Source organism: Camellia sinensis, chromosome 6, assembly GCF_055761805.1.
Source record: "Camellia sinensis isolate YWXY chromosome 6, ASM5576180v1, whole genome shotgun sequence".
NCBI classification, from domain to species: Eukaryota; Viridiplantae; Streptophyta; class Magnoliopsida; order Ericales; family Theaceae; genus Camellia; species Camellia sinensis.
The window spans coordinates 41,785,740-41,808,335 of NC_138966.1; the positions used below are offsets into that span (position 1 = coordinate 41,785,740).

General features: G+C 40.4%; 1 protein-coding gene across 1 annotated transcript; it reads right to left on the reverse strand.

Moving 5' to 3' along the window:
- Positions 1–21,939: 21,939 nt before the first annotated feature.
- On the reverse strand, positions 21,940–22,395 carry LOC145793273 (uncharacterized). The gene has a single exon (XM_082876058.1). It carries the CDS (start codon positions 22,393–22,395, stop codon positions 21,940–21,942), a length of 456 nt encoding a protein of 151 aa, XP_082732184.1.
- Positions 22,396–22,596: the final 201 nt, after the last annotated feature.

Sequence of the window (22,596 nt, forward strand, 5' to 3'; positions counted from 1 at the left end):
TAGAAAAGTAATTAGGGCATCACATGAGCATGAAAAGTGTGTGTGGACATGACATGAATATGTGTTAATGTGTTAAAACATATAACTGCTTATGTTTAAATGTTTAAAGTATGCAACTTCCTATGTTTATTATTACTATGTTGCATATAGTGAAATGGATAATGCAAGCACTGCTAATGAAACTGAATCATCCGAGGCCAGAATGGCAAGACTTGAAAGAACTGTTGAACTATTAACTGAAGCCTTAAGGCAACAGCAACAACAGAACCAACAGCCCCCACCTCCCCCTCCGGCACAGCCGGAACCGAATGTTAATGATGGAGATATAATTGCTCTCACCCAGAAGTTCAGCAAAATGAAACTGTCATCCTTTCAGGGAGGCCTTGAACCACTAAAAGCTGAAGCTTGGGTTCTTGAAACAGAAAAGATATTTGAAGTATTTCCATGCACTGAAGCACATAAAGTATTACTAGCTACCTTCACCTTGCAAGAAGAGGCCAAAAGGTGGTGGATGCTGGTCCGTAACACTAGCACTGTTGTAACTTGGGCTCAATTTAAGGAGTCCTTCTTCAAAAAGTACCTCCCTCAGTGTGTCAGGGACAGAAAGTGATTGAGTTTGAACAACTGAAACAAGGCACCATGTCTGTCGCGGAATATGAGACAAACTTCACCGAACTTGCTAGATATGCACCACACATGGTGGACACCGACTACAAAAAGGCCAGGAAGTTTGAAAGCAGCCTGAATGTGGAAATTCTTGACAGAATAAATGTACTGAAACTGTTGAAGTATGTAGATGTTCTTGACAGAGCCATCATGGTTGAAGCAAACATTGAGGCATTGAAACAGACTGAAACACCGGGAACTGAATGGCGTGGTAAGAGACGGGGTTTTAAATTCAAGAAAGGCAAAAACTACCCGTTGAACAAAAAGCAAAATACAGGGTCAACGACTACGTCTAGTCAAGGGAACCGTTCCATACCGCCCTGTTCTGAATGTGGTAAGAACGATAAGGGAGTTTGTTATAAAATTTCTAGTGCTTGTTACAGGTGTGACAAGGTGGGCCACATGGTCAAAGATTGCCCTTCCACTTCACAGGGCAATAGTAAAGCTGCACCAAGCGTAGCAGCATCAACTGTTGCACCAAAACCGAACCCCATGGCTACCGGGAAAGAGCCTATGAGGCAGGGCCGAGTGTTCACCCTAGTACCGGGAGATGTGCAGAATACTGAGACCGTTGTGTCAGGCATCCTCTCAATTTGTACCCAAAATGCATATGTTCTTATTGATTCGAGGTCTACACATTCATATGTATCGCATGCTTTTTCGCGAAAATTAAATAGACCATTGGAACCCATGAATTACTTGTTAGCTGTATCTTCACCTGTTGGGGGATCTGTGACTTGTGCTTATATGTACCCTGCATGTGAAATTATTGTTGGGGATATGCATATGTATATTGACTTACTGCCGTTAAATATTGACCATTTTGATGTAATATTGAGGATGGATTGGTTACAAAAATATCATGCTACCATAAACTGTGTAACGAAACAAGTAGTTTTCCGTCTACCTGGTTTGCCTGAATTTGTGCTTAATGGGGTTGGAGTAGTACCTCCCTCGTATCTGATTTCATCTATGAAAGCCTGTAAATTGATTAAGAAGGGGTGTAAAGGGTATCTGTGTTCTGTATTGACTGTATCTACTGATAATAATGCTAATGTGAACAGTAACTAACTAATGCTAAGTTTCCATAGGCTGTTTATTTTCTTTTTATCATTTCATGCCATTCCCTACCCTAACTAAGTTTCCTTTCACTTCCTACTTTTTCCTTAAACCTTAAATAAGTAAACTTGATGTTTTCAATGAAAAACATATGGAATTGTTGTAGGAATTATGTAAACACTTGAGAGAAATTAAAGAATAGGGAACGATTGAACGCATATGTAACGAACAAATCGATTGAGGGAATTGAAGGCAATGTGTTTTGAAATGTTATGCTTGGTTATGTTTCTGCAGGCTGAGTTGTTAAGGAGTATTATCCAACCAAGCACTGTGAGAAATAATATCATACATATATATTCTTTTTTGTGTACCTTGAACCATGAATGGTGATTGGTGTCAACATTGCGATTTGATTGAAATGAGAAATTTCATTAATATTATATGACATGAGCTATATGATTGGGCCCGAGGCCGCTTATTATATCTTTGGGCCCATGGCCACTTGATATATGATTGGGCCCGAGGTTGCTTATTATATGTTTGGGCCCGAGGCCGCTTGTTATATGTTTGGGCTCGAGGCTGCTCGATATATGATTGGGCCCGAGGCCGTTTGTTATATGTTTGGGCCCGAGGCCGCTTGTTATGTATTTGGGCCCGAGGCCGCTTGTCAAATGATTGGGCCTGAGGCCACTTGATGTATGATTGGGCCCGAAGTCACTTGTTTTATGTTTAGGCCTGAGGCCGCTTGTTATATGCTTGGGCCTAAGGCCGCTTGATTTATATGATTATAGATTTTGTGAGAACCTTATGATCATTTACTTACACTGTTTTACTGTATTATTACTCATTGAGCATCGCTCACCCAATTTTATGTATGCACATGTAGGTGATCAGTAGCATGGAGCACATAGCTAGAGTTAGCTTCAGGAGCCTTTTTGTGACCCAATTGAGTCATGCCTTTGAGACGGAGTTTTGTCTTGACTCACACCAAACCTTGACCTTATGTTGTTTTTGCTTAAATATTATGCACAATTTTCCTATGGCTCTTATATTTTTGATGGGCATGTATGTGTATTATTGTGTTACGTGGATAACTCTATGATTTTGCTCATGATTGGCACAACTCAATGGACTTCTCATTATTATATGCTTCCATTTATGGACCCATTAGCATAAATATTTTGTATGATCGTTTGAGACCTTCGGTAATCTACTGATTACTGGCCGGTTATGACCCAAACTTTTAAGGGCAGGTTCAGGTCATAACAGAATGTCCATTGGGCAGTGCTTATATACCACGATTTTAAAACATTATGTCATATATAGAGAGTTCGTATACGCAATTCATATAAATATAAGTTCAAGTCATGTGGGTATATACAAAGAGTTAACAACCCAAAATTTACATATTAACCAAGTGTTCAATAAAAGCCACCAAAGACTTAACAAAAATGTAGCATCAAAGGAACTCCTCAAAAAGACAAAAGGCTCCAATTTTGGAGACTTAACAAGACAGGTCCGTCAAAAGTTTCCTGAAGCTAACCTAGGGCTGGCCTCTGAGCTGATCACCTACATAAATATATATAAATACGGAGTGAGCAGGACTTAGTAAGTAATAATAATGGAAGGAGGTTCATATAAATGAGCAGGTGTCTTGAAGAATATACATAATGCATACATGTCTTAGTCATAATCACATTCCAGAACGGCCTCAAGCCCACATAAAACGGAACGACCTTAGGCCCAACATAATATAGAACGGCCTTGGGCCCAACATAATACGTGGGCCCAACATAATACGGAACGGCCTTAGGCCCAACATGTCAACAGTTGTTCTGAACATTATAAGATAGATGGAACATCGACACACTTCCATCTCCCTCAGCCTTAGGGCCATAGGTCATAAGTAATCCATATCAAACATAACGACCTTGGGTCCATCATATACAACAGAAACAGAACAACCTCTGGTCTATTTCATATATTATTACTGTCAAAGGGTTAATCATTGAAATCAATACGCAAGGTATATAAAGTATGCCATTCACGATAAAAAATGCGTAAGTTATAACATATCGTTACACTACTATTACTCACAGTGATTTGGTCGTGCAATGGTCCCTTTCGGCGAGGGACCTACACATGGCTCACACACAACTTGATAAGCAATTCATCTTTTCTTAACTTTTTCTCTTTAATTATTTTTCCGTTTCATTGATTTTCTATTCATCTTTAAGCATTTCAGAGGGATTAAACACACACATTAACAGATTCAGAGGGTTGAAAAGATGTACAAAAAGATACAGTTTTTCTCCCTATACTCCACACGTGTGGAAGACTCCCACCGCACATGTGGAAAGGTGTGTCGCACGTGCTTTTATTTCAGAATGTTCGACTTGTTTCCCCTGTTTTCTACAAGTGCAGTTGTAAGGCCCGTACGTGCGGCTGTGCATCCCGCACGTGCGACTATGAGCCCCGAACATGCGGTTATGGGTTCTGTTTGTGTAGTCCGAAAACCCAACAAATTCAAGCTTTCCAAATGCATTTATAAGGCTCAAGTCAAGAACTTTCACTTCAAAAACATGACTTATAAACATAATAAGCATAAAACTCAAGCTTAAAGAGATCATAACTTACTTTAATTTGACATATAGAACCCCAATTCCCATATTTCCTTAATTTTCCTCATCATTTCATGTTATACATGTTGTATATGCTTACATGAGTTCAAAGCATGCAAAGACTAAAGATTAAAAGGCAATTGCTTACATTCTAACTCAAGACAACCCAAAATACAATAAGCAACCCTTTAATTAACCAAACCTAAGAAATACATGATCATTTTTATGAGATTTGTTCAATCAGGATCATAACTGAAAACCCTAACTTTTATGAGTTCAAAAGCTTCATCTCAGGTCTTAATTCCAAGCAATTGAAGAGATATTTCTAGTATTTGAGTTGATTAACACTTACCTTGAGACAATCTTTGAGTTACTCTTTTAATTTCTTCCAATCTCCAAGCTTAAGGTTGAAGTTCTTCATCTTACTTTCCTTTTCTCTTCTTCTCTCTTCTAAGTCTTTCCAGGAGATATTTTTTTGCGTTGGAGTCTAAGTCCTAATACTAAGGCTCAAGGCTATGTCTTATATCTACTAAGGCTTAGCTTATTTGAGCCCAGATCAAGCTTAACTAAGGGTTAACCTAAATTAATCCAATTAATTCCTTACAAATCAAATTTTTACAAAACTTCATATTAAGTCCTAAAAATCAAGCTAATCATAACTGTAAAGTCGATTTCGATTTATTACGCCTCTAAGGCTTTAAATTTCCAGTCCAAAGGTTGTAATGTCAACAGATTGTCTCATTACCGACAGATACAAGTTTATAATCATATATTTCACACATTTAACATGTAATTTCACACCAATCATATAATCAAACATATAATTAAGGACTTAAAGCATATGAGAGGGTCGGGTGATTACAACTTTGCCAACTCAATTCTACCGAGCAAACTAAACCGGTCTTTCATGGGGGGTTATCTCTTCCTTGTAAACACACCGGGTGCACTGGCCGCATTTTGAGAGGAGTATGGTGTCCCAGTCGACGTACATTTAGAGCTCGGTAAGGAGGACATAAACCCATGGGGCAGATTGGAGTCCTACCCCTTCACTATTCTGAGTATAATTGAAAGAGGGCTATGCTTTCCGGTGCAGCCCTTAATCTGCGAATTTTTGAGATGTATCAGATTAGGTCCCATACAAGTATCTACCAACACTTGTAAAATCATAAATGGAGTGGTCGAGCTAAACCATCGGCTAGCATTATAATTAGATCTGGCTGAGATCCTACGTTAATACACGCTCGGTCGCACAAAAGATGGCTACAATTATTATTTGAAAATAAGACCGAGCAAAGAACCATTAGTAACCAGCACACCAGACAAAGACATACATGATGATGATTTCTTTTGAGTGTCCGATAATTATGAAACAACTTACGTGCTCGGTTGGTACATTAGCAAGGACTTCGACTTATCTTGTAAGCTGAGCTTCCTAACTAGTTAACTTTGTTAATATTCATTATTCTGAGCTAATTTCTTTCTTTTTGCAACTATCGAAGAGTTATAAGCCAACTATCTCCATCCGAACGAAGGGACGGTCAGAACCGTGTTGAGGTACAGGCACCGAGATTGTCACGATCTTCTCGGTTACGTACCGAGCATCCGGTACTCAGCCAAACGTAAAAGCAAAGTTACAGATTTTCTGTGAGCTCCAACTCCATCCCCAGACCCAACACTTCCAGAAGTCCCACTAATACGACTGACTGAAGAGGAAGAGATAGCGAAGAAAAGTCGGATTAAGAATCTTATCACAACTATTTCCATCGAGTTGCATATTGACCCAAGGCCCCCGCCACCAGCTGGTCAAAGCTCCGAGACCGTGCTAGCCCTTGCCTTTGCCACTGGTCAAACGAGCAAAGAGTCTCGTCGGGCTAGCAAGAGGACCCGCTTAGCTGATCCTTCAATTGAGTTAGAGGCCGAGCTCAATACCGAGCATGCGGCGACCGAGGTTGAGCTGGCTCCTTCCTGGCAACCGAAGTTGAAGTGCCAGGGAAAACTTATCTCGACTGATGCTTCTGTGAAGGGGGATAAGGAACATCTCTTCACTTTTGATCTTTCCAAGTCCTTATTTCTGCCAGAAGACATGGCTGGGACCGAGCATGTACTAGACATCCAGATGGTTAAGTCTGCGGTGAAATCAATAACGAGGGTAAGAGCTTCAAAATTTTTCCAACTATTTGCTCGATTGATTGCTTGCTCGAGCTAACTTTCCTCTGATTTCTTGCAGGCTATTCAAAAAACTCACTTTGTCATGGACCGTATTCTCAACCTACGACAAAAAGTGACCGACTTGAATGCTACTGGCAAGAACATCTGTAGACACCCTATTTTTGACCGCCCATAAGACTTTGGCGCATTAGGTTAAACACTTGATGATAAAATACTATGCTATACAAATGTTCAATTTCTTCAGCAAGAAGCCTCAGTTTTGAGTTTTAGAGCCAAGAACCTTACACCCTCTTTGAGCCAAAACCTATTTTTTCTTTTAGCCTGACCACTTCGAGTCATGCTGGCCAATAGGTGGCTGGCTGGCCAAAAATTAGTGGTTGGCCGTCCCCCTATCTGGCTGGCCGGCTGGCCAGGTTTCTCAGCTGACAGATATTTGCTGCCAACTATCCCCCCCATGTGCATGCACTAAACCAGCTGGCTCAATATAGATATTTTCGAGATAAGGACCTATTTTTCTATATATACTTGACCATCCCTTATGGTTTTAGATTAGAAAAATTTGTGAAGAGCCCAAATCTTGCTAAGCACTCTCTCTCTCTATCTTGCAATATACATACACTTCTTAAACCAATATTTTGAGGCTCCTTGCTGAGGTTATCAAGCTGAAATCTCAGCCCGTGAGAGTAGATATCTTGTGGTTTGTGAACAAAAGAGTAACTCCTCTTCAAGAGGTATAACTTTGGCTCTCTTTACACTACTTCTTCCCTCTTTTTTTTTTTTGCACTATTTTTAGACTATTTTGGTGGGTTGAAACTTGTGATTTAAAGCTACCAAAGGTGGAGGGTTTAACCGCCCTTCCTTGAACCTTATTCCATAAGCTTTTATCCTGTGTTTCCCACTTGTTTCTCAACTTTTGGCCACTGTTTTTCAGAGTTTTAAGAGGCTAAAATATGTGATTTTAAGGTCCAAAAAGTGGAGGGGTTAACCATCCCTCCTTAGGCTTGCTTACTAGCTTCAATTCTCTCTCATTTTTGCTTACTTTTTTAGCTTTTTCAAATTAATTCCAGCACTGTTATTGGTGTTTATAGGGCTTTTTTAGTGTGTTTACTTCATTTATGCTTTGAATATTATGCTTGTGTTGTTGTAAGTCCTCATAGGTTTGGTGGTTTAGACCTTAGACACCAACCTATTTGAGTTGATAGCTTTTAATTCATAGCTTTCACACATATACTCACACTTGTAATAATCATCTCTGCAATTCCCTCATTTTTTGGTTTTCTTTATTTAAGAGTTTTTTCAAACAATTGTTGTTTAAGGCATGTAAAAGAGACCTTCTGTCATGACCCGAACCCACCCCTATGGGTTGAGGACATAACCGTCCAGTAATCAAGGGATTACCTACGACCTCAAACCAAACAAGACATATCTCATTCGAGTAAAGGGGCCAAACGGAAGCAAATTAAAACTTGTGTCCATAGAGCTGTGCTTACTTGGCACGTCATAACATTTCACAAACATACATTAATAACTCACATCAAGGAAAGTTAACATATAAGCTTCACACAACAGGATCATTCAAGTCCTGGTCAGCCGATCAAAACTATATACAACCATAATTCGAAGTTCTCTCCAACATAACAAAATATAACAAAATAGCAAAAGGGTGAAAACAAGTCTCGTGCGTGAGACGTATGGGCTAACTCTTCAAAACCTTGACTGTTTCACACAAACTTCACTGAGGCTGGGTTTGGACCTCCCTTGGCTCACCTATAGACACATGAATGAGCGTGAGCGAAAGCCCAGTGAATAATATCAAATAAAAAAGATACACGAACGGTACTTAGAACAATATACGTCAGAAGGCCTTGGGCCCAATTCATATTTCTATCTAGTATATATATATATATATATATGTATAGGTTAAGTGACTGCAGTTCCAAACACATCAAACGGCCTCGGGCCCAATTCATTCATATCTGACGGCCTTTGGCCTAATCGTTCCTGTCCGACGGCCTTTGGCCCAATCATTCGTGTCAAACGGCCTTCGGCCCATTCATTCGTGTCAAACGGCCTTTGGCCCATTCATTCATGTCATACAGCCTTTGGCCCATTCATTCGTGTCAAACGGCCTTTGGCCCATTCATTTGGCATAACAAATATTTGTCCATAATTCAATTTAACAAACTTATAAGACTGATGTGGAAATAAGCAATTGGACAACTAGCATACTTCAAAATATCTTTACTAAGATATTACTCACAATGTTCTGACGGTGGATTTGCCCTGGAGCTCGACTCTACACATTACATAACACATATGGGTCACAATTGATTCAATCCGTTCTTAATTCATACATCTCTCTTAGGCTCTTTTCTTATTCTTTTAATTCATTCATAATGCTCAATGCATGCCTAAGAGTGCTTAGAAATAAAAGAGAACAAAAAATGAAACACGAAACACCTTTACAAAATTTCAGAAACAGGGTTCCCCACTCGAGCGCAGGTTTCCCCGCTCGAGCGGACCCCCTTTTGTCTGCAAAAGTTCTGGTTTCCTCAAATTTAAGCTCGAGCGTGACTTCGGATGCTCGAGCTGAGGGTAAAACATATGCCTTGGACGCTCGAGCGTGATTATCCCTGCTCGAGCGGACGACAATGTCTACAAAACTACTGGGAGCTAGCATTTCATGCTCGAGCGGACATGCCAAATTCTGGGTTTTCCAGAATTGTTCTTCAAGTTCAAACTCCATGTTCAAAGGTTCAAAACTCACATTTTTGGTACAAAACATGAAGAGTCACTACATAACATAAGAATACAACCAATGTGAGGCTAATTATTCAAAATCATGATCTAATCCTCAAATAGATCAATATTTCTCTTGCATGGTCCAAACTTATGCATTCAAGCTTCATACCAATTTCATAACTTCATCAATCATGTATGCATGTCAATTTTTGACTTCATTTCTATTTCAAATGGTGCAAATGGTGTTCAAAATCATGAAGCTACACAAAATTACTCATGCATGTAAAGTTTGGTGCTCAATTCTTCATATTCAACATGCTTCATGCTTGAACATACAAAATTATAACAATTATACACATGCATGTTCTTACAAGCTCCAAATTCAACAAATTCAATTCAAGTTATGTTCTTGACCACAATTAAACCTTGAATTTAGAAAATTACAAACTCAAACTTATGAATCCACTCACCTAGGAGCTTTAAGCACCCAAATTCTAGCTAATTCTTTGAGTTTAACCTCCAATTCTCAAGCCTTTAGTTCAATCTTCAATTTGAGCTCCCTCTCTCTCTCTCTAAGTTCGGTTCTCTCTCTCTCTAGAGGGCAAAATCCGATTTGAGCTCAAACAAATGAATGAGGGTGCAAATTGGCCCTTTATATAAGCTTATTTAATCACATTTGATTATAGCTAATTAATAGCACTTAAATAATCGTTCTAGATCTAATTATTTTGATTTGAATCAATTTTTAATTAAATTTCACCGTAGGCTCTAAAAATTACGCCAATCATAATGGCATAGTCAATTTCGGTTTCTGTGGCCGATAAGGCCCTCAATTTTCAGTTTCTAACAGCAAGTTGAACAGATTTTCCTACGGTGAACAGATAGAAATTCAAAACCACATATATTCATATAAATGGCATGCAAAATCATATCAAACACATAATCACAATCACAATTAAGATTAATTAGCATAATACGAACCAGGGTTATCACACATTCCATGTTTAATGGTTTAATCTTTTTGGAGATTCAGTACCAAGGCATTGCATCCCTCTTATGCCAAGAACAACTTATTTGACACTTCTCTTCATTAGTGGATGCAATTATCACTCTTGGACAAAATGATTAAAGAATGGAAAGGTAATTAAAAAAAAGCTAATAAAATGGACTAAAAGAGGCACAAGATAATAAAATTAAGTTGGGTTCAATCAGACGTTATGTTGAATCCATTGAGTCTTGAGTCGTTTCATACTCTTTAGTGATGATTATGGTTCAAGAATCAATGTCTACCACTTCCCTTGAGGTAACTCCATGATAGGGAGGAGGTTTTTGTTGGTCTTTTATTTTCATTCATTGAGTCTTTGTCCCATCGATTCATGGATCATCATGCAACAATCTTGCAACCATTGATGATTTGTGGACCGATTCTACTCATCCTTTGATCATTTTCATGATAGGGAGAGGCATAGAGAATAAACATCCCATAGAAATACTCTATTTTTGCTCTATTTCTTTTCTGTGGCAGCAGGACAAAACCCCAAAATAGTGGTCGGTTGGCCACCATTCCTGTCCGGCCGACCACTCTCCTTGGTCAACCAGCCACTCTACTTTTTACAAGCAGTGCCATTTTCATGGCAGAACAGTGCAGAAACTGGGGCAAAAACAGAATTATTTTATGACTGCGAACATAATAGAATCTAGCAGCAGAATAGAGGAGTTTTCGGGAGGATATTCTCGCTTGTGTGTATGCGACTCCTCACTTTTCGTTCCTTTGATTTAATGTTTTAATAGCAATATGTTGTAATTAATTAGTTAGATTCATTCAAATTGTAATAATTAGTTAAATTAGCTTATTAATTCATTTGGATTTGTAATAAGTAGTTAATTCGGACACTTGGACATTCGGACCCTCTTGTACAAGGACAAACATGTAATATTGTGTATGTCTTTCAACCCTCATTTCTTTCTCCCTTTTATTTATCCACTTACCGTGATTGCATAACATCATATTTTCCTTAGCATTTTCCATGACTCACATCCATTTGTTTTGCATACATAAGGGTTCGGCCCATCATACTAATCAATGTCAATTTCAAATTCCTTACTCGAATATGTGCTTTATCGCATGCCTTGAATTGACTCACATGCCACACTAGTAGCCAAGCCTATTAATTACATGTTGTATGCGTTGCATTAGTTATGTGGCATTGTTAGGATCATGCATTTTTTCTAACTATTTTCTTTCTTTTGGCTCACCTCAGATATTTGGGGTAAGCATTTTTTTTGCTTTAGCATATTTCATGTGTGCGATTGTTAACACATCAAGCATGCTTACCATAAGGCTAAATGCTTAATTGATATACCTATTTGAATGCCAGTGGATGAAGGCTTTTTCACTTAAATTGAGCTGCTTTGATGCATGTGCATATGAGATCACTTTTTCAAATGGTAAATATTCAAAACACTTTTCAAAATAAACATGAAATCAAAACGTTCCAAATTTTGTGAAATTAGTCTATACTTATGTGCATCACATAGTAAATATAGCATAATAATTGGAACAAGAGCAAATATTGTACATAAGAATCATATCATGATTAGTAGAGGCCAATCTTTGATCACGTGTGTGGGGTGCTCAATTCATGACCTTTCCCCATCATACCTAAGTTCCCAAGCTGAGACACTTTGGTGATGACGGACAAGTGGCCTTTGGCACGAGTCATGGATTTCCTAAATTTCCTAAAAATATTTAGGTGATGACTCTAAAATCTGGCAAAGCGGTCCATTTTTTGGCCTTTTTGATTAAAAATTGATTTTCCAACGATTTATCAGATTTGGACTCTTTTGTGTTTAGCTACTTCACATTGCACTTGTGAAATCAGATTCAGAACCACGGGAGTCCAGATTGTAAGGCTATCATATCCGAAGAAACTAAACCCCTACAAGGAACATGAAAAGCAAGCTACAACATCTCGGGCGAGTTGGGCCGAGCTAAGGCTTCGATCGAAATCGTGAATGCATACAACGCAAGGCTCCTTGGCCAGCTCAGTAGAGCCAAGCAAGAGAGAGACGCCTTGCGGACCAAGTGGAAGAGGTGAAGAAGGCAAAAGACAAAGTTGTGGGTGAGGCCAAAAACTGCGGATTCAAGGAGGCCAAAGAGAGTTACACGAAGCAAGTTGAAGTCACCAAGGACATCTTTTTCCAGTTCGGTTGGAAAACAGCTTGTGAGAAACTCGGCCAAGGACGTGAAACCAAGGTGTTCACCTCTTCTCCCTCCGTCTTCCTGATGGACTATAGGGTGCCTTATGCCAATGATGTCTTCAACTCTTTACAAGACGATAAGGCCGAAGAAGAGATCGAGGAGGTGGGTGGTCAAAATGGGACCGGCCAAAAAGAGCACAGTGATGAAGACAGGACTGCCATGGTTGATCTAGAGAACACCGGAGCTGGAGCATGAGATGAATTTGCTGATCTCTCTGCCCTAGTTTAGCTTTGTATTTTCTTTCTTTTTTCTTTTGAACTTTTTGTAGCCGGGCCACTTGCCCCAACTTTGTACTTGCAATTTCAATCAATGGAAATTTCTACAACCTTTTGTCACTTGCAACTTTGTAATGTATGTTTCTTTCTTGTAACCGTGCAATATTATTGAACAAAATATCAACCTATTTAGCCAGGCAATATCATCTCGGTTACAAAGAGGGAGTTGAACAAAGCATCAACTCCTTTAGCCAGGCAAAATCATCTCGGCTACAAAGATGAAGTTAAAACATCAACTCCTTCTAGCCGGGTAAAACCATCTCGGCTGAAAGGTCGAAGCTCAACAATTAATTAACTCTTCCTAGCCAAGCAAAATCATCTCAGCTGAAAGGTCAGAGCTGAACAATTCATCAACTCCTTCTAGCCGAGCAGAATCATTTCGGCTAGAAGATTGGAGTTGAATAATTCATCAACTTCTTCTAGCTAGGCAAAACCATCTTGGCTAGAAGATTGGAGTTGAACAATCCATCAACTTCTTTTAGCTGGGCAAAATCATCTCAACAAGGAGATTGGAGTTGAACAATTCATCAACTCCTTCAGCCGGGTAAAACCATCTCAGTTGAAAGGGACAATTCACTAACTCCTTTAGCCGGGCAAAACCATCTCAGCTAAATGTTGATGTACGTTGCCCCATTGCCCAAGGTAAATCCAACAAGATAATAAAAAGCAACACGACAACTTTCCAAGTAAAGTGACTTTCATTCCCATTGCATATAAATTTCTAACAAATTTGAAAAATTACATCACAAGGGTGTACATCGAAAGTTCGAACTAAACATAATAAAACTTCAAATTTGCCGCGTTCCATGGCTGCGGTATAGCTTGGCCATTGAGATCTTCAAGGTGGTATGCCCCTTTGCCAGCCAGGCCGGTTATCTTGTAAGGCCCTTCCCAGTTTGTCCCCAGCTTTCCTTCGCCCCACACTAGAGTGTAACCCATCACCTTCTGCAAAACCCAATCCCCAACCTTGAATTGTCTGGGGTGAACTATTTTGTTATACTTCTTGGATAGTTCTTGTTGGTATGCCGTGATGTAGATCAGTGCTTTTTCCATGCATTCTTTTACAAGGTCTAACTCAAGGGCAATGGCTTCTGCATTTAACTCCGACTCGAAATTTTCACTTCGGATGATGGGCATACCGATCTCCAGTGGGATGACCTCCTCCATGCCATATGCCAAGGAAAAATACATCTTCCCTGTTGAGCGCCTTAACGTTGTTCAGTAAGCCCAGAGGACATTCAGAAGTTCTTCAGTCCATTTTCCTTTGGCTTTCTCTAGTCTTTTCTTCAGCCTATCTAGAATGGTCTTGTTTGACGCTTCGGCTTCGCCATTCAACTGAGGATAGACCAGTGTCGAATTATAGAATTCTATCTTCAGTTCCTCACAGAATCCTCTGAACAACCTCCCATCAAGTTGGGTGCCATTGTCTGAAATTAGTGCTTTGGGGACTCCGAATCGTGTCACCACATTCTACCAGAGAAATATCTTCACATCTTTTTCTTTGATCGTCAACAAGTGTTCAGCTTCGACCCATTTGGAAAAGTAATCTGTTGTAGCTATAAAGAATTTGTTGTTACCTGGGGTGGTTGGGAGTGGTCACACTATGTCTAGTCTCCGCATTGCGAACGGCCAGGGACTTGTGAGAGGAAAAAGTTCTCTAGTCGGCTGATGAATTTGATGAGCAAACTTTTGGCACTTCTCGCATTTTCTTACGTACTTTTATGTGTCGGCCTGCATGCATAGCCACCAGTATCCTTGCGAGATAGCGCGGTAGGCTAGAGATCTTCCACCGATATGACTTCCACACATCCTTTCATGGATCTCAAAAAGAAAAGCATCGACTCTGTTTGGATGGACACACTTTAGGTATGGGCTAGTGAAGGATTTCTTATACAAGACACCAGATGAAGAGAGCCAAAATCGCTCAGACTTCACCCATATTTTGTTTGCTTCTTTCTTGTCGGTTGGCATAATTCTTTCTTTCAGGAAAAGAATGATAGGGTCCATCCAGGAAAGACCTAGCTCAGTGCAAAGAACTTCTGCCCTCTTTGGTTCTTCGATGCTAGGTCTTGGAAGGAATTCAATCAGGTGAGAGCTAGGTGTTGCCTTGTTGGCCGTAGAAGCTAAACCAGCCAACTCATCTACCCGGCTGTTCCCTTCTTGGCCGATTTGTTCAACTCTTATGGGTTGAAATTTCTTGAGTTTCTCTTTCACCAGAGTCTAGGATTTGGCCATTTCTGTCATCCTTGGCTTCGTATTCTCCGAATACTTGGTTTACAACGAGTTGGGAGTCACTGTAAACCATCAACTCGAATGCTTTCACTTGGAGTGCACTTTTTAGACCTGCAAGCAGCGCTTCGTATTTAGCTTCATTGTTCGACACAGGGAACCCAAGTGTGATGGAATGTTCAATTATCAGTCCGTCTAGATTGATCAAAACTGCGCCCAACCCGACGCCATGTCTATGTCACGACCCAAACCCGCCCTTATGGGTTTAAGCATCGTAACCCACCAGTAATCCGTGATTACCGAAGGCCTGCTTAATAGGAATGACAGTAATACAGAGTAAGGGGCTGGCGAAAGCCAAAGCAGTAAATAAAAGATATCCAATGAGCTGTGACATTCTGTATGCAAAAAGACTTTTCTGAACATATTCACATTCATAAGTAAAACATATATACACCATAAGTACAAACATCCAGGTTAGGGACCAAATCCCTAATTAGCATAGTACAATACAAGTCTTAAACAGCATTACAAAATAGAGACGGGAGGGTGAAACTGAAACACCCTAAAACAGCCTTGGCTTGAAACGACTTGGAACCTCGCAGTGAGGTGTAGACGTCCCCGAACGCCCCGGGAGGGTGAGTCCCGTTCTGTTTATTTGTGGGGTCACTACAGCTCGGACTCTCAAATTTGTCACGGTTCTTAATCTGAACCAAAGAGTCCAAATCCGGTAATTCGTTTTGAGAAACAGATTTTTGAAAAGTAGTGCCAAACATGGACTGCTTTGCCAGATACAGAGTCGCCACCTAAACATTTTTAAAATGGGGAAATTTAGGAAACCCTGACTCGGTGCCGAAGGCCACATGTCCGTCATTACCGGAGTTGTCTCAGCTCGGGAGCTTGGGTACGATCGGGGAAGGTCAGCTATGAGCACCCCCTTTCGCCCGGTCCGAAGATCGGCCTCTACTAACCATGATATCTGATTTTGAAAACATTACGCGTTCTTATTCCATTTATTAGCCTAGAATTACTATGTTATGCGCGCAGCAAACAAGTATAGACTAGATTGCCTAATTTGGAAATAAGCATTGCATATCCGTTTGTTTTGAAAAACGCTTTGGAATTTGCTACTCGCAAGTAGACTAAAACACGGATTTCAATGAGTCCTTCCAACTCAAACAATCCAACCTTCACCCACAGGCATTCAATCAGTTTAATAGATAAGCATTTAGCCACATGGCAAGCATACTGTCATGGCAACACTCACACGCATGCGGGATGCTAAAGCATAAATACTTACATCGTACTCCGTGCCAAAACAGTAAACTAGTCAGCAAACATGCATGTCCTAGTTCATGTTAAAAATGGTTAATGCATCACATGCAAAAATGCAATCTAGGCAGGCTCGGCTAACCCTAAACATGGCATGTGAAATGCGATCGACTACCACATATTCAATTTGTGAATTGAAGTACAAATGCAGTTAGCGTGATGTACCGAGCCTAATGTATGTAATACAAATGTATGGATGCACGCATGCATAGCATAAGGTATGCTAATTTTAAAGATGCCCTAATCTACCATCATAAGCAGGTAAATAAAAGGGAAGAAAGAAGTGGGGATTGGAAGACATACACACCACCCACACACACTTATTACAGATTTGCCCTCACTCGGAGGGACCAAATAAATATTACAAATTAATTAACTACGCAAGCTAATTAAATATTACAAATTGCCTAATCAACTAAGCAAATTTAATTAAACTAAGAAAACAGTAAATCGCCTCGGGAAATGCGCCACCATGCGTGAGCTGCCTCTGTTTTCCTTTCTTCACTCCTCTGGAGGTTGCCAAAACCTCAGGACTGCTTCTTTGGATGCTGGGAGACATCACCGGCTGCATCGAATTGCCACCGGCAGTGGGATGTGGCCACCGGCACAAACAAAAGCTATCGGCTGGTGATTCACTACCGGTCGGCAATATATACTGCCGGTCGACAAATAAAGTCTGCAGAACCTGCAACTCACAGCAACAAAGGGCAAGACAAAGCATGGTAGCACAATTCAAGGCATATATGCACCAACCATGTCCCTTATCATGGTAATGACTCAAAAGGGCATGTGCCTCGATTCTCGGACTACCAATCACGCATTTCCATGCATGATGGCCCAAGGGATCAAGTATGCAACTTTTATGTCAAATAAAATGCAAATCAATCAAACAAACTAAGGCCCAATTCCTATCATCAAGTCAAGGAACAAGGCATGCATGCAAGATGCAATGCAACCTAGGCATGCAAGCTAAGGATGCAACATGGCATGGCAACAAACTTATGCAAGCATACAAGCAAACATGGGACCATGCTAACCAATGAAAAGGTGGTCTCAAACATGGTTTGGGCAGCTCTAATAAGGCCCAAAACAGTGGCCAAAATGACTAAAATAAAGGACCAAAACACATGCACACATGCACATAATTAAGGGCCAACACTTAGGCACAAATTGGACAACCCTCAAGCACACTTGAAAGAGGCATTCATGGACAAATTAGCATGCAATCATGAGCTCTAAAATCATGCTATAAAATGATGCCCAAATCATGTTAAACAAGATAGGCAAATGCATGCAAGCATGGTCCAAATACTTGAGGCAAATCATGAAGCTTTGAAGCACATTTATCACAACAATCATGGCATGCATTAAACAACTAAAAATAGGTTTTTAGCATGTTAAAACAAGGCTAAAGGACTACTTGGATGGCATCTAAGTGGCTCAAATTTAGAGGCATGCACAAGTGCCAAAACAAGGAGCATTGCTACACAAGCTTATGAGGCATTAAAGATGCATTCAAGGCAAACACATAGGCATGAAAATGGGACTGAAATAACATGTAGGGTGATCCCAAATCACCAAATCAATGCAAAGATGTCATGCTATACATGCACATACTTAAGGCCAACAAGCCGGAATGCAAAGGAACTATACTAAGCATGCCAAGATCAACCCAAACACTTATGGACAGACCTAAAACATGTCAAGATAAGCACAAAATCTTCACAAATGTAAGCCTAAAACATGCTAGAAACAAAGGCACACAACCTAAGACATGTTAAAGGATCACAAGGCATTACATGGCAACTATGCTAAGCATGCATGGAGTACCAAAACCAATTTAAAATCATGTTATATTATGGAAATATAAGCATGAAAAACGGTCTATACATGCTCAACACACACTCAAACATGATGCTCTCTCAAGAGGCCAAAACATGCCATTTTCAAGGACAACAAGGAGGGGGGGTGGCCCTCTCCCTTTAGAGACTTCAAGGCACCATCTCCACCACTGAAATCCCTCAAGATTTCAGTGGTGAAGAGGCCCAAACACCAAAGTCCCGAAACTAGCACAAAATAGCACAAAATAAGGCCTTTCAAGGCCTAAGAGGGGTCAAACACCCTCAAATCACAAAACACCCTTAATAAACAATCAAGAGGGTCTAAAAACATAACTTTTTTGTATTATACACCAAGCTCAAAAATGAATTTAAGACAGGTAGAAATAAGGTGCAAAAATGGGGAATAAAGGGGTGAGATTCTTACCCTTGAAGCCTTCTTCAACAATGATGCTCCAATGGCCTTCCTTGGCTTGAATCCAACACCAAAGTACTAAAATCAGTCCCTTAGAACCTCAGTAGCTAGACAAAGGTGAAACACTAGGTGTTTATGTGCAATAGTAAGACACAAAACACCTAGAGCACTAAAGAGAGGGAAAGAGAGATAGGATGTGTATCTAACCCTAACCCTAGAACTCAAACCCTAACAATGGCTGTCTAAGCTCTCAAAATATCTCAAGTGTCTAACCTCTCAAGCCAAGAGACCAACCCCTTCCTTTATGGAACTTCTTGTCTTGTAAAGCTTACAAGACAAGCTTCATAAGAGGGAGATCCCTCCATACACGTGTATGGAGGGGAGCAAAAAGCAAGACAGCTGTCTTAAAATATCTGCAAAAGCAGATGCACAGTAGTCGGCCGGCCAAAAATGCCATTTTGGCAAAAAAGAGTGCCGACCGGCACTAAATAGTGCTGACCGGCAACAAATAGTGCCGGCCGGCAATATACATTGCCGGTGGCAGTAAAAACCAGCCGGTGGTGGGTGGGGATGGTCTACAAGCCCTACCCTACCTCTCAAAGGCAAAACACAAGTGTTTGGTGTGAAACCAGACACTAAACAGTCATGTTCGGAGATCTTGAGGCAAGGCGCGCGAGCCGAGACCTCCGGGAACTCCAAACGAACACAAACATGGATAATCACCGAGTGTTCAAACGGTGACGTCCAAGTCTTGAGGACGGTCAAAAATGGGGTGTCTACATGAGGCACAATGGTTGGCTTGACAAAACGAGAGCTAACCCGACGCCCCTAGCTCCGGTCCAGTGCCTGGACACCTACATATATATATATATATATAAACAGTGAGCTAATGCCTAGTGAATAACAACTGTGTAAAGAGGTTAAGAATGAATGTCCTTTCAGTCATTAAACAGTCATATCGGTCATTTAGTAACCATAGCAGTTATATGTGGTACATCCAATAGCAAAACAGTACAATAGGTCTTAATAGACCGAACAGTTAGTTGATGGCCATCAATACAGTAACTGTAGTTCCAAGGATAAGGACTGACAGAGATCTCTATAACAGTAGCACAACAGTAACAGTATCAGTCAGTTGCTATGGACGCCACGAATACAGTTCATAAAATAGGACAAACGTTCTTTCGGTAAACAATGTCACTTCAAAAAACAGTACAGTCATTTGTTCAGTAAATAATTATAATTAAAGATATCTTTACAACATTGTTACTCACAGAGCACTGGGCTACAGATAGGCTAGTGCGCGTCCTCGGATGCCAACCCTACAGTTACAGAACGAACACACACTAAGTTATACACTTGGGTTTAATAACTTAACCCCTAACTTGACTCGGTGCGGTTCTACATCAATATCCTCCTTAAGATGCCTTAAACATGCCCTAGGAATGCCTAGGATGGAAAAAGGATGCAAAGAGGCACTTTAAAACACTTTTCAAAATTTGCTGAAATAAGGGTCCACGCTCGAGCGTGGCTTTCTACGCTCAAGTGGACATGCAGACAAAGGAGCTCCGCTCGAGCGTGACTTTCCCCACTCGAGCGAACTACAAACTCAGGAAAAAGTACTGGATGCACAAAAATCACGCTCGATGGGCGCTCGATCCACGCTCGAGCGTGAGACTCAAGTCCTCGCTTGAGCGTGAACTCTCTTGCTCGAGCAGACTGCAAAACAAATGAACTTTTGGGTACACGCATTTCACGCTCAAGCGTGACTTTCCACACTCGAGCGGAAGTGCAAGACTCAGAGTGTACGCTCGAGCATGAAGTCCTACACTCGAGCGTGGGTCCAAAATCTGAAATTTCCATATTGAACCTCCAAGCACAAACTCAACTTTTCAACATCAAATCCGATCCTTTTGGGCCAATTTTCTGGAAAACACTTTAAAACCCATAATATGACATGTTTCAAAGATCAATTTTGTAAAATCAAGCCCAAAGATAAGTCAATTAATCACAGACTTCAACTCAAAATTCAAGAACATGAAGAACAATGCAAAACTCATACATGTATGAGTTCCCATGAACTCTTATGCTCGAAGACATGATAAAATGCAAGTTTGAGCTCAAGAATATGATTAATTCATGGATCAAAACCAAAATAGAAACATGCATGTGGGAATTTCATGAAAATGACTTCAAAATGTCATAATATGAACATGCATGCATGGAACCACTCTTAATTCAACACTTTACTCTAATTATTGACTTTAAGCTCCTATTCCTCCATGAAACATGCAAGAAATGACTTGAATTCATAAACAAGAAGGTAAATATCCTACCTTAGGTCTTCAATTTTAGGTATAGAAGCTCGATTATGCAATCAACCTTCACATCTCCTAAGTCTCCAAGCCAATTCTCAATTGAAGCTAAGTTTTCTCCTCTCTCACTCTGTCTCTCGGTTTTGTCTCTAGAGATGAACAAGAATGATGCCTCAAAAGGCTCCAAAACAATGTTGTAGGTAGTAGCCCACTAATGGCAAAAGGGTAATTAAAGCAACTAATGTGATTCAACATTATTTAATCTAATTTAATCATTCCAAAATAATTTCAAATTAAATCTACCATAAAATCACATAAATTCTAATTAACATAAAACACCACTCGATTTCTAATTCGGTCGGCGATAGGACCTTCAATTCGCAATTCAAAGATAAAACATGAACAGATCATTTAATGACTAACAGATAGAAATGCACTTAAAACATTATACTCTTGCAATCAATTCAGAATCTCAGTCAAATCAGTTACTTATCATTCTCAGTCACAGTTTAGCATTAACCAGAGGTGAGGGTTGTCACAGTCTATTTGAAGCGCCATTGACGAAAAGTTTTCACATCTCACTGATAAAAAGCTTCCAACATTCTACAAGGTCTTGAGACTTTTGAAGGATCAAATGCTCTGGGTTGCTCAGCTATTTTTGCGTCAAGCGCGCTGTTGTTGATTGTAACTTGCATGACTTCGTCCCCCCTGGCGATGCAGTGTTGGATCCAACAGGTTGTCCTGCTATTCCTAAATCTATCAATGTATTGCCAAGTTCAACTCGTGTGATTGGTAGATCGATGGCCTGGTGTGCTACATCCACGACGTCGTCCTCGTTCTGTTCAAGATAAGCCGAGGTGGGAGTTGGTTGTGTTATTTCGGTGGTTCCAACTTCTGGTTGTCCGGTTGTGTTGGTGAGATCCACCAGGCAGATTAAATGGGTTCCTGGTGAAAATTCTGCGACGAAGTCAACCAGTGCTTGGGCCTTAATGGCGATTTGGGGTTGAAATTTGCCGCAACTAGACTGCCCACTTCAGGATTCGACCGGAGAAGTTTGTCCGTTCAAATAGGGCTTTTAGTGGAAATTCCGTTAGCACAATGATCGTGTGTACATGGAAATAATGTGCTAACTTCCTAGAGGCCACCATCAATGCTAGTGCGAGCTTCTCCAGCGGCAAGTATCTTAATTCTGCGAGGAGTAAGGTTTTGCTCATATAGAATATCGGTAGATGTTGTATGCCTTCTGCTCTAACAAGTACCTCACTGATGGCATGCTGGGAATCGGCCAGATAAAGGTAGAGTTCTGCATCTTGCTTTGGCGTGACAAGGAATGAAGCAGAGGACAGGTATGTTTTTAGCTCAGCCAGGGCTCTATCACATTCTTCATCCCAAGAGAACTTAGACTTTAGAGCTTGGAAGAAAGGGAAACAACGATCTGATGACTGGCTAATAAATCTATTAAGCATGGCTGCCATCCCAGCAAGATATTGCACGTCCTTCACTGAGTTTGGCCGCTTCAGTTCTTATATGGCCTTGATTTGTGATGGGTCTGCTTCAATTCCTCTGTTGGTGACCACAAATCCCAAGAACTTTCCAGACCCTACTCCAAAGGCATACTTTGCCGCATTGAGATACAACTTATGTCATTTGAGAATGGTAAACATTTCGGCTAGGTC